The sequence below is a fragment of the Urocitellus parryii genome, chromosome 6 (genome assembly GCF_045843805.1).
Source record: "Urocitellus parryii isolate mUroPar1 chromosome 6, mUroPar1.hap1, whole genome shotgun sequence".
NCBI classification, from domain to species: domain Eukaryota; kingdom Metazoa; phylum Chordata; class Mammalia; order Rodentia; family Sciuridae; genus Urocitellus; species Urocitellus parryii.
The window spans coordinates 170461031-170473828 of record NC_135536.1 but is presented as its reverse complement, the minus strand read 5'-3'; the positions used below and the strand labels follow the sequence as shown (position 1 = coordinate 170473828).

Sequence of the window (12798 nt, the reverse complement as noted above, 5' to 3'; positions counted from 1 at the left end):
GCCTGGCCCATCTGTGAGGCATTCGACAATCTTGAGACCAGAGAGAACAAAAAACCCATGGCCATGTATCCATTTAAGTTTTTATTTCTTATGGGTTCTAACCCAACCAGTCATTTAAAAACCAAGTAACTCAGACCTGAGGGGTAGGAGCTGGGAACTGCGCCTCCCTCCTACTCACATGGGTAGCAGTGGGGAAGAGGCAGGGGTGGGAGAGGTGGCTGAGGCATCCAGGCAGCAGCAGCAGTAATGGGGTGTTGGCATCACAGAGCCACTCAGTCCTCTCCCAGACCCTGACTGGAGCCCACATGGCTTGGGATGGAGAGTGGGTAGAACCCACCCCAGAATCTCCCCTTCCCCTCCTTAGATAGCCTCCTTGGGGGCTCAACCCATTTCTTCTGGCAGGAGACTGAGGCACACGGAGAGGAGGAAGTGGGAGAATAGAACACAGGAGAGGCAGGGTAGTGGCAGAATGAAGGCAGAGGTGAAAGGTGTGGGCGAGGCCCCAACACCACCCCTTCGCCCACCTGGGGATGGGGTGAGGAAGCCACATCATCACGCAGCATGTTGGGAGACCAGGTGGGGTTTAAGGCTGAGGGGCCCCAAGACAGGTCGGCCGGGTGCGGGCCTCAGTCGAAGCCATGCCAGTCACTATGCTCAGAGTCGTACTCCAGCTCTGCACCCACACACTTGACACCGTCCAGTAGCATGGGTGTGCCGTGGTGTCGGTCTGCAAAGCAGGCATGCAAGCTGGTGTGTCCACTGTACCCTGGCCCCACCCCAAAGGGTCCTCTCTCCCCTAGAGATCAGGTAGTGGGGGCCACTGGGAGGACCTGGGCTAAAAAGTTGGGACCCCATTGGATAAGGATCCCCGAGGCCAATCTTGCATCTGCTCCCTTCCAGCCAGATCTATGCCTCACACTCACCCATGACACGTGCCTGTACCGTCACCCGCACACAGGCACCAGTGCCACCCTCGCAGGCTAGGAGCATCTCCTCTTTGAGGACGCCCTCCTTGTGTGCAGAGTACTCGCACTTGATGCTGTAACCTGCCCAGAGACAGGGGACAGGTGTGCCATCAACACCTCCCACAGCTTCCCAATCCTGTCCCCAACACTTATGGCTATCACCCATCACATGATATGCTAAGCCTCCCAGAGAATGGGGCAAGAATGGCCCCTTCAGAGCCCAGACACACATCCCTATTGGTAAGATGTGCCTAGAGGCCTAGGAAGCTTCCCTTTCTTCAATGAGCTCAATGTGCCTCTGGCCTGCAGGCCATCCCCAGCATGGCTCTCAAGGTGAGGCAGACTCAAACTCAGGCTTCCAAAAGAAGGACCTGTGTATTCAACACAAAGGCAGGCAGTGAGGGGGTGATGGAGAACAAGGGAGGCAGGCAGGGTGGAATGTGAGCAGACTGTGGCAAGAGCAAGGCAAATGCCTAAGGCATGTTGCTTGGAGTCCACTGGAGGACAAGGTCATGAAAAGGTAGAGAAAGGGGGACATGACACTGAAGCTGGGGTCTATGGGCAGCACATGGAGAAACTGACACCCTAGCCTCTTCCAAGCTGAAGGTAGCGGGTGGAGCAGGGCCTGAGGCCAGCAGGGTTGGGAGAAGCGGTGTGAAACCCAGAGCCTGGTGGGTGCTAGAAGTTGGCCACACAAAGTTCTGCAGCTCCAGCAGATTTTTCTTGAGGGCAGGCAGGAGGGAGGGTTGGAGGCCCAAAGCCGGTGGTTCCCATCTTGATAACTTCCCCACTAAGGAAACCATCAGGCAATGGGCAGATGCAGGCCTGCAGTGTGAGTTCATTGGCTTCAGTCAAAGAAGGGAGGCCTGGGACATGCAAACTACCAAGTTATCACTGCAAGCTCTTAAGAGGTATGTGTCACTGACTTGAAGTACCCCATATTCTCACTCTCACTCACATCTGGGACCTACTGGAGGAGGGCAGGCCTCCAGAACCCCAGGAAGGGACACACCTTCAGGGATGGGCATGACGCTGAGGAGCTTGAGGTGAAGGCTGGGAACAGGTGCCTCCCGTATGTCCTTGCTCAGCCTGCGCACTGGGGGCAGAGTGAAGGTAATCTCATACCTGTGCAGGATCTTCAGGAAGCCAACCTGCAGCAGAAAGGGTGAGAAGACAGGCACCTCCAGTTACTGATTCCCTAAGAGTCCATCCAGGCCATGCTGCCTATGATCCTTGTGGACCACAACACCTGCTTCTCTGGAAGCCTAACTCCTTCCATCACTTTAGCTAGACCCCTAGTCCAGTGGCTTCAGGCCCTCTGGCAGAATCCCTTCCCCTAAAGGCCAGCACAATCCTCATCATCTGTCAAGGACCCCACATTCCTTAGTGGCCTATTTTATAAAGAAGATTGAAGTCAGAAAATGACATTATGTGACCAGGGAAAAGTCTTCCCTAGATCTCTTGGCCACTCTTGCCATATTTGGCACATAAGGCACTAGCCACTACTTTGAGCCATATGGAGGCTCCAAGTCCCACAACACAGACCATCCACCTGTCCCCACTACTACCAGCACCTATTCAGAACCAGTAGCCCAGGGTCCTCCAATCCCTAATAAGGAGACACCAGGTAACACAAAACAGTGTGGATGAGGGATAGAATGAAATTAGGTAAGTGGATACCACAGAGTAGGGGTATAGTTCAGTGTTAGTTCATGCCTAGCATGTGTGAGGCTTTGGGTTTGATCCACAGCACCAATTAAAACCCAAAATGAACTCCAGACCAGCTGTGTAAGTCCACAGCTGGCCCACAGACCTGACTTCTGCCTGTCTCGCTGGCATCAGATACACCCACCTGCTCACTCAGAGGCCCCTATTCATGGCCCATGGAATTTGTTGTTGTTTAGTACCAAGAATTAAACCCAGAGGTGCTCTACCACTGAAATACATTCCTGGCACTTTTTATTTTTTATTTTGAGACAGAGTTTCACCAAGTTACTTAGGACCTTGATAAGGTACTGAGGCTGGCTTCCAACTTGCAGTCCTCCTGCCTCAGCCTCCTACTTGTATGGAATGACAAATATGGGCCATCACACCTGCTTGAATATCCATTGTTTATACATAGTGCTTGGCAACCAACACTGTCCCTTTGGGACAGATGCCATCCTTGGAAACTCAGTGATGTGAAGAATTACAAGCCAGAGTGGCAGTTGGGCACAGTGGCCAATGGAAGTGCCAGTCCAGTAAACACAGGAGGGATGCAGTACCCCCAGCTCATGTGGGCAGAGAATCCTGGTCAGGGCAGTTTGGAAATGGTTGTGTGGAGCTTTTAGCCTTTCAATGGGACCAGCCTTACATCACCCACATGATAAAGCTCAATCCAGGTGATCCCCTCACACTCTGCTGGTAGTGGGCATACTTCTCAAGAAGCCTTTCTGGCTGTACCTGCTTGCTGTGACTCTGTGATCCAGCTGCACCACTTGCAGAATTTTCCAGGAGAAATGCTCAGAGATATGCAAAACAATAGTCATTGATACCCTATTTATAACAGGAAAAGAAATAACTGTAGCACCTAGGCACAGGGAAGCAGCAAAATCAATGATACACATGATGAAACACCAGGCAGGTATAAAATCTCATGGAAGATTATTTCCTGATACAGGGAGGAGCCAGTTCACAAGAAAAGCAAGCAAATATACCCTGTCCACTGTGATGCCAGTTTTTTGTTTTTTTGGCTTTAAAAAAAAAAAAAAAAGCTTAAAAAATGAAACCTGGACTGATAGATATCCAAATATTAACCATGGTTATTTCTGGATAATATAACTGTGGCTACTTTTAAATTTCTTTTTATTTTTTGCAGTGCTGGGGAGTGAACTCAGTGTCTCATGCACACTAGACAAGTGTTCTTCTGCTGAGCTATATCCCTAGCCCCTTATATTTTTCTCATAGATGTGAATGGATTTTGCAATGAGGGAAGGGAACTGGGGTTTTTTAACTAGGTTTTTTTTTTTTTTTCTCATCGTTGTTGATGTTTTTTGATTTTTAAGCTTTAGTTCGTTCCTTTTTTTCCCCAGGGGAAAACTGTCAGCTGTAGGAGAAAGAAGGAAGACATTAGGGTTAGACAGAAATGGATACAAACCTGGGCCCCTTCTGAAAAGAGCAGCAAGCCCCTTTTCAGGGCAGTCTCCAGGGAACCAAACCTCTGCCCCCCACCACAGGGCATTTCTACTCAACTCTGGATCCTGGGCTTATTGACCAACCTGAAGGCCTCAATCTGGCCCCTGCAGAGACTCCCTCCTGCCTTTCCAAGTGAATAGGGGACCTATCAGTCTCCTGGCAGTTGGAGAAGTCATGTGTGAGGTATGGCCATGAGAAAGGGGTACTCTACCAAGTAGAAAATGTGGGGTGAAGCAGGATATGTAGTTCAGTAATACAGTGTATGTTTAGCATGCACAAAGCCCTAGGATCCATCCCCAGGGGCAAAAAGAAAAAAAAAATGGAGTAATCAATACCATTACAAAGAGCCCAAAACATGGTAAAAAGTCACACTTTGTAATCACCATATATCTGCATCACATACCTACATCTTCCATTCTCACCAACTCTATAAGGTGTAAATTGTCTCCATTGGAGAGAAAACAAATGAAGATGACCTGCCTAAGGTCATAGAGCCAGAATGGCAGGCCTAGACCTGAATCCAGGCTTGTAGCACTACAGCTGCCTTGACACCAGCCTTCCACTGCTACTGGCTGGGTAAGGCCAATGACACCAGCTCTACTCACCTGGTGATACATTCATCTCATTGACACCCCCCCCACCACCATTTTATAGATGGGAAACCAAGGCTCAAGGAGGGGCAAAGACATGCCTGTGAATGCCACTGAGGAAAGAGGAAAGACAGTCCCAGAAAGCCAGGTACAGCCAGAGAGGAGGTAAAGCTGATTCTGGGAGAAATATGGACATACCTTGACCAGAAAGCTGCTGTCACCCTCCTGGGTGACCATGACCACTGAATCATGTAGCTTCTCATCAAAGTGGACATGGCTCTGGGAGCCTTCGGCATCATGGCCTGCTGCAAAGCGGATACTCCGGACTCTGGGCTTATTGCCTAAGAAGAGTGAGAGAAGAATCCAGGGGTGGCTACGTTCTCCTACCCCCAGAAAACTATGTCCCTCTTATTCCTTCCCCATCCCTGGACTTCCCTTGACATCACCCAGCACCCACTTGGCCAGGCAAATTCCAGGACTAAGTCCACTGGCAATCAAGAAGCTTGAGGTTATCTACCTCACTCCTACCTGCCCAGTCGTCCCACAAAAGTCATCCCCACAACATGGTCATGGGACCCCTCAGGACTGGCTGATATGACTCCCCCCTTACTTGGAAGGGAGGAGGCTGGCACCAGAGACAGGAAGACACAGCATTGTAGGGCTTGGCCCAGGTCTCGGCACACCTGGCCCCATACTCTCCTTCACAGTGCCAAGCTCCCCAACCCTGACATCTTCTCTCGAAGGTCTGTCATTACATGAGGCCCCAGTCTACTCCCTGTGATGACCTCAGCCAACCTGGGGGCCAGAGATAGAAGGAGGTGCCCTTCTTGGAGGTGGGAGAAATGAAGAGGGTTAAAAACCATACTCCGTCCACTTAGGAGAGACTGCAGCTGTCACTAATGCTCACTGATCACTGGCAGGTTCAAGAAGAAAGAAGCTGGGGAGCCTCCTCGTCCTCCCCATGCCCTTTCCTCTCTGCTTAGCCCCCATCAAGGCCCTTGGCTGTCCCTGAGCTGGGTCTGGTTCTCCGAGGCCTGAAAGATCAGGGGATTGAGAGGGGAAGAGTGGTGGGGAGCCAAGTGGCTGGTCTGAATAGTCACTCAGGCTGAGGGACCCCAAGAGCATGAATCCAGTCCTCTCTGACACTTCAGCCCTAGGCCTCCCAAGAAACCTATCTGGAGTCCTTTTGGTGGGAAGGCCTGGGCCAGCCTTGGCCTGGGTTCTTTGACATTCAGCTAAAGCCCTGGGGGCCAGCCTGGTACATCCACAGTCCTTGTTGCACTTCATTAACCTGATTATAAGATTTTACCAGAACTCCCTTGCCTAAAACTCTCCAACAGCCCTCTGGATTCAGTGAAATCCAAATGGCCTGCTGTGGCCCTGCCCATCTCCCCAGTTTCAGTACTTACACAAGTCCTGCATGTTGCTGGACCACTAGCAGCACAATAGAGTATCTCACACAAGACATAGGAGCACACACCTCCAGAAAACAGCAAACCAAGGAACTAGCAGGGGCCTCTGCTAGGGCTTGGGTGACCCGCAGGACCAGGCACACACAACTCACATGTTCGGAATTCATACACCATGCATACAAACACACACACACACACAGCTGAAGCAGGCCCCCCAAGCAAAAATGCCCCGTACCCCAGGGCCCATCTAAAAGCTCATGCACACCCACAGGCCAGGAGGACACTCACCCTTATTGGCTGCAGCCATGGACGCCCTCCCTGCCACCGAGTGAAACACACAGCTCCTGCTGTATACCTCCGCTCCAGCTCAGCAGCCTCCCATGCTCCAGGGACACAAGCAGGAACCTGAAGGATGGGGGATGGAGAGGGCAGTGGTCAGGATCACCCATGAGCCCATGACTGGGAGAGAGCAGAGGACTTTGCTTAGGAAAGACTCAAACTGCTGCTGCTTTCAGCAGCCCAAATGGGGCCTGCATCCCCTTGCACAGGGGTCTGCCTGACCCCTTCAGCCACTGACCACAGACATCAAGAGCCCTCACCCCTTCCTGACCCCCTACTGAACCCAGGGCCCTGCCAGCACATGCTAAGTTTCTGGTGCCAAAGTGCCAACATAGGTCAAGTGCCCAACCCACTTGAGACTGGCAGGAAACAGCCTGAAGAGAAAGGGAACTTTATTAATTTTTAGGGGCCAGTTCTGGCATTGCTGACCCTGAAGGTAGACCCAGGAGTCATACATATTATTCAGGTCACAAACCCAGTGCAACTGTGTGCTGGTCAGTCAACAGCATGCTTGGAGATAGGAAAGAACAGGGGACCACAAGAGATAACTCTATCCTTAGCGCTTTCCCCCTAGTGATCAGTCAGAGCCACATACAGAACAGAGGCCCATGGAGAGGATGTTATCCCATCTGAACCCACCATCCAGACCCTGCACTGGCTCAGCTCATCAAAGGCTGTCTCGGTGCAGAAGCAAGTGTGAGGTGTCCTAAGGATACCTCTGATGGGCTGAGCTGGTCCTATCTAAGCATCAAAAAGAATAAGAAGCACAACTGATGGAAACAGATGGAATACGTAAAATCAGAGCATTCAGAGAGATTACAAAAAAAGAAGAACAAGGAAAGCAAAACAAACACAAACCCTCATGTATCACCACTGATGGCAGCAGTGCCCCTTAAAGAGAAATAATTCTACCTGTCCCTCAGCCTTTCTTGTAAGCAAACTGCCCTGGTGGTTAATGGAAAGCTCCTTTTCACTACAGATTCCTTACTAATAAATAACAAAGGAACAACCAAATGTCAAGTAATTCTGCAGCACCTAAAGAAACAAATGCCAGAGGCAACAACAGTGAGAAGATGCTGAACCACCAAGGAAAGGCGTGTGGAAGTAGATACACACAGATGCCCAAGTGCCACAAATGGATGACCTGATGTTCTTAATGGGGATTAACACAAGTTTGCAATAGGGGGATGTGGCATCACAAGGCCACACACGGGTCTGTCCCCCTCACTAACCACAGGACAGATGGCCTTGACACACTGATGCCTCCTGATGTGAGGCAGCCAAAAGTCACAGCACCACTGACAAGGGATCCCTGCCAAAGATGCTTAACCTGGATCTGATAGGGCCTCTAGCCCCAACTCCTCAATTACTAAAAACCAGAGGACAGAACAAATTAAACGATGCCCTGAGCAGACAATGAGACAAACCCAGAAGGCCGAGTATTCCACAGGATGACTGACCTGTTTTTTTCAAGGTGCAAGAAAAAAGAAACAGAAAGATTGTTCTAGATAGGGAATTGGCAAGTTACAGCCTCTTGGGCCACCACCTGTCTTTTGTAAATAAAGTTTTACTGGAATGTAACTGTTCTCATTCATTTACATATTGTTTGTGGCAGCTTTCGCAATAAAACAAAACTACTTCAAGCAGTTGTGACAGAGACCATATGGCCGCAAAGTCTAAAATATTCACCATCTAGCCCTTCATAGAAATGTTTTGCCAACCCCTGTTCTAGATTAACTCACACTTAAGGGACAGAAAAATCTACAGGACAACTGACCTGGTTTTTTCACTGAATCAGCTACAAAAAGAAAAGGACATGGGGGAGGGGGTTTTTAACTCCCTATAAAAAGACATTTGGGGGCTAAGTGGGGAATGTAAGTGAATAAGATAGTAGAAGACACTAAGAAATTAGATGACTTTGTTAGGTGAGATATCAGAATTGTACTCCATAAAGAAGTATACGGCTTTATTTTCTCAGAGAAACACACTGAAGTGCTGAGAGACGAGTGACCCATGAATGACCTTGGGTAATCCAGAGAATGAAGAAAAACCATGGGGTGGCCTCACGTCAGGGGCTGGGCCTATTGAGGGCATGACTTTTGAGATCCCTCGGGGGCTAAGCCAGACAAGTCCACCCAGGTCCAAGCTGTGTGTTCACAGCTTGGGTCCCAGGAGTCCCCTGGTAGGAGGCCTAGAGATGCAGGGAAGGGCAAGCAAGGTTCAGGCCTGTGGAATGCAAGGTAGGTCAGAGCAGCAACAGCCCTTTCCTTGGAGGCCAGGCCTAACTTGCAAGGAGGCAAACTATACCCTACTCACCTCTAGCCAGGGCTGCTCTGGAGACAGCTTTCCTCCAAGGAGCCTGGCCCTGGAAAGCAGTCTGTCCCAACCCACCTACTCCAGCCACCCCCAAAGCTATAACTCAGAACATGTGACAAACAGCCAAATGCAAGGGTGCCAGGCCTCCTTCCTTCCTCAAAGAGGCTGCTCCAACCATGCTTCTATAGCCATAAAGTAGTGACAGCCCAATATCCACAAGCCTCCCCTACCCCGCCCCCCAAGTACCCTGCTAAAACTCTTAACCAATGGCTCATTAGAAGCTCCTAGAGGCCCTCTTCACAAAACACACAGACCCAGATATGCAGGGCCCCTCCCTGTCTTCCCCTACCCCACTGCCTGGTCCCCGCCTCCTTTTGCCCGACCCACCCTTTTCACTTCTGGGATCATATGTTATCTATCTTCTCCACCTTAAAAGGGCAGTGACTGTGGTTTTGTCCTGAGCCCCCAGCACAGCACCTGACAGGGAGCTGCTGACTTCAGTTCATATTTGTTGAATGAATGAATGACATCTCTAAGGGGAGCCCAAGTATAGGCCTTGGCTGGACCCTCTAAGCAGACATGGTGTGGTCAGGGACAGCAACTCTCAGTATCTCCCTTCTCAACTCTCAGAGCAAACCTCTACCCTGAGGGCATCGCTCCCCTGGACTTCCTCTGGCCTTGCCACAGTGGGCTGGTTACCTGCCCATGCCTACCTTGAGATGGAAAGACTGCTCAGGGCAGGACCCACATCTTCAGTGCCAGAACTCATGACAGTCACTGAGCAACTGCCTGTAACCCTCCGTGAGAATACAGAACAGGGAGGCAAGTGACTTCAGGGGCCCAAAGAAGGTTGGAAAAGCCAAACCATCTTTCACAACACAGAACCTGCCAGCAGCTGTCCTTGAAGCTAGACTCTCATCCACACCATTTCCTCATTAGAAGCAGGAAATGAGGGCAACAGACCTCCCCTGATGCAGCCATGTTCACAGAGAAGTGCTAGGCCACCTTGCAACCCCTAGGGTAGCCCTGCCTCCAGTCTCCTCCTGTGCCAATTCCTCACTATGGTCTAAGACACACAGTCTCCTAGAGACAGCAGTCCAGGTTTAAATTGAGGTTCTGCCCTTTCTGGCTGCATGGGATATTCCTATCACTTTTCTAATAGGCAGGAATAAGGAGTGGCCTCTTCCTCCCAGGGTATGGTGCAGCTTTGTGCCTAAGATCTGTGAAAATGCACCCACCCTGGACCTCTGTAAAACCCCAAAGGCCTGGTTTCTAAAGCAATAGTAATTTCACTAGGAAAAAAAAAAAAAAAAAAAAGCACTTGGAGGAGAGGCACTTCAGGTCAATCCTGGAGGAGCCAGAATGGCCCTTCAAGAGGACCCCAGGGAATTCAGCTTCTTGGAAAACAGCTCAAGGGTTAAGGGGACCTCCCCCCTCCCTTCTTCTATTCCCAGGGCAGTCAGGCCCCCAGGGAGGGATGGAAAGAAAGCCGCTGGAAAGCCCCCTATCCACCCCTCCCCAACAATCACAGGAGCTCAGAAAGATGTGAACAATGTGTATCTTTGCCCTCCTTCCATGGCTAAACAAATGACCCAACCTCTGCCTTGGGTGCTGTCAGCAAGTCAGGGGTAAGACTCTGGACAGTCACAGGATGGGAAGGACTCAAAAGCTGGGACAAGGCCTTTGGGGCTTCTTTGGCTTTCAGTTGTTCTCAGGCAAACGGGGGAAACTTCCATTAGGGGGACAGAGAGGTGCTAGCCCAGATCCTTCTTGGTTTTGGAAAGAAAGGCTATTTTAAGGCTACTAGGGACTAGCAAGTAACCAGACAGCTGGACAGTTGCTCAGGAACCCAGTTCTGCCCCACAGAGTGTTGGCTGTCACTTCAGGGTGTCCCATGCAATGGCCCAAGCTTCAAACTGGAGAAAGGGCCAAAGACCAGTCTATTGGTAGCAAAGTAGAGCTCCTGAACCCAACACCCTTTTTTCCCCAATACATGCAACCTCCCTGCCCCAGAAGCAGCCCCCAAACTCCCAGGTATCACAGGGCCAGCTCCAACCAGATCTTTGCTGTGTGGCTAGGGGTATGTCCCCAATCTCTCAGGACCTTATTTCTCAATAACTCTTCAATCCCTAATCTCAACCTGGTCCAAGGTCTTTCTCTGTGCCAGGGGAGACAGACAACCTTCCACTCTTACTACCATTTCCTCCACTACACCTATCCTGGGGCTCAGTACTGGTTGAAGCACTCACTGTAGCCTCCCATTAAAGCTCAAGTCTGTAAACTGAACACCCAATAAGACCTTGAAATTGGGCAACAATGAATGAATGCCTACTTCCTAGAACGTGACCCAGGACTGAGCACATAGCAGGGCCACATACTTACATTACAGCAAGGCAATGCTGGAGGAAGCCATCAGCTCGGCCTTGACCTAACTTCATTTCCTCCTCCCTCCAGAAGGCCAAAGATGTGAGGGTTAAGTAAGGATTTTTTGTTTGTTTGTTTTCTCTCACAGTGAAGCAGGAGTTGAATTTGGGAAGGGACTCCCACCCTCCTCCCACCCTCCTTCCTGTTTCCCAGACAAGTGCTCCCCTCCCCTGCCCAGCATTCTCTCTCCTCATTCCCCCTGCCCTCAGCTAGAGGGTGCTGAGACTCCTCTAGTCTACAGACTGCCTGACCCACCCTGACCTGGCCCTAGAGACCTAAAAGACCCAAGAAGCAGAGGCCAGTCTGCATTCAGGGGATGACAGATACTTCTGTCCTTTCTCAGCTCCCTAGAGTAGAATAATGTCCTATCCCCACTTCCCAAGGCCAAGACTCAACAGGAAAGACAGGCTGAGAAACCCTTTTCAGTCTGACAGGGTCCTGGGAACGTTGGTCCAAAATCTAAATCAAATCACTCTAGCTACATGATATCAGGGAGGCCAAACTAAGTCTCCAAGGTGCTAGGGGACCAAGTGTGGGACTCTGTTTCCTTTCTTATCGCCATCCCTGTGGGTGTGGCACCCTCAGCCCCACACCATTCTCATCTTCTTGGGAAACAAATGCAGCTGAACGTACCCCATCATATTCTTCCCGAGCATCAAGGCAGCGGTTCTGACCAAGATAATCGCCTGTGCTCCTTGCCCTCACCTCGGCTGACGCAGGAGTCTCCGGAGTCCGCACTCCCAGACATTACCGCCCTCTTGCCCGAGGGTTCAGAGCACCGAAGGCTCAGACACGCTACCCGCCCAAGGTCAAACTACGAGATGGTAGCGACAGCGAGGACGCGGCAGAAAGCGATGCTAACCCCCCCCCATTACGCCCCCGCCCTGTGTCACTTGTGCCCCGCGACAGCGCCCCGCGGAAAACATTCCCGCTCCACCAGCTAACGGTCACCCGCAACCCAAAGACCTAGCATCACCCCACTCAGGTATTGGGAAGTACTCCAGGCCCGGCCCCGACAGCGGAGTCCCCCTGCCCCACCCCTCCTATCACCCCGAGCAGGGTCCAGGCACCAACTGTCTAGGACGGCGACCCTGCCGGGAGCGGAATCTCGGCAAGATGGGCGGACCCCGGAGGCTGTGAGAGGAGGAACAGTCTCACCTTGTAAGCGCACCTCTGGGATGGGCCAGGCAGGGACTACCGCGGTGGTGGCTGCGGTGGTTGCGGTGGCGACAGCAGCAGGCGGCGGCTGCAGCCGGGCCACAACGCTGAGCACGAGGAAGAGAGCCCCGCGCCACTGCCGCCCGCCTCACGGCACGCCCCCGCCTCTGCCCATTGGCTGGTTGGTGGGTGGGGCGAGGGCCGCTTCAGACCAATGAACTAGCTTCAGGGAACCGCCAACTAGCGATTAGCCACCAGCGGCACGTGAAGGGGGCGTTGCGCCTGCGCCCTATGATAAAGCGGTTGCTCCAGGACCCGGCGAGTTCTCGCGATGAAGACTGCCAGGCTGCCAAGCCGCCGGTCGTAGCCGGGAACTAGAAAGCAACCCGAGGGAGAGACTAGGTAGGAGGGGCGCCTCAG

General features: G+C 51.6%; 1 protein-coding gene across 2 annotated transcripts; it reads right to left on the bottom strand.

Annotated features, from left to right (window-relative positions):
• Window positions 1-68: 68 nt before the first annotated feature.
• Window positions 69-12532, bottom strand: Adissp (adipose secreted signaling protein). Of its 2 annotated transcripts, XM_026385851.2 has the most exons (6): window positions 12379-12532; window positions 6430-6546; window positions 4928-5070; window positions 1978-2116; window positions 924-1046; window positions 69-727 (listed from the first exon to the last, which is right to left on the bottom strand). In XM_026385851.2, the coding sequence occupies exons 2-6, from the start codon at window positions 6446-6448 to the stop codon at window positions 627-629; spliced, it is 525 nt and encodes a 174-aa protein (XP_026241636.1). In that variant the 5' UTR covers window positions 6449-6546; window positions 12379-12532; the 3' UTR covers window positions 69-626. The 2 variants fall into 2 exon arrangements, with proteins under 2 accessions (XP_026241636.1, XP_026241637.1); XM_026385852.2 differs by lacking the exon at window positions 12379-12532 and having other exon boundaries at window positions 6430-8030.
• Between the last annotated feature and the right edge of the window lie 266 nt (window positions 12533-12798).

Excerpts from the sequence above, each read along its gene's own strand:
- Adissp (XM_026385851.2), bottom strand. Across the intron at positions 2,117-4,927 it reads ACAGCAGCTTTCTGGTCAAG|GTTGGCTTCCTGAAGATCCT; the intron begins GTATGTCCATAT and ends TTTCTGCTGCAG. Across the intron at positions 1,047-1,977 it reads CGTCATGCCCATCCCTGAAG|GTTACAGCATCAAGTGCGAG; the intron begins GTGTGTCCCTTC and ends GTCTCTGGGCAG.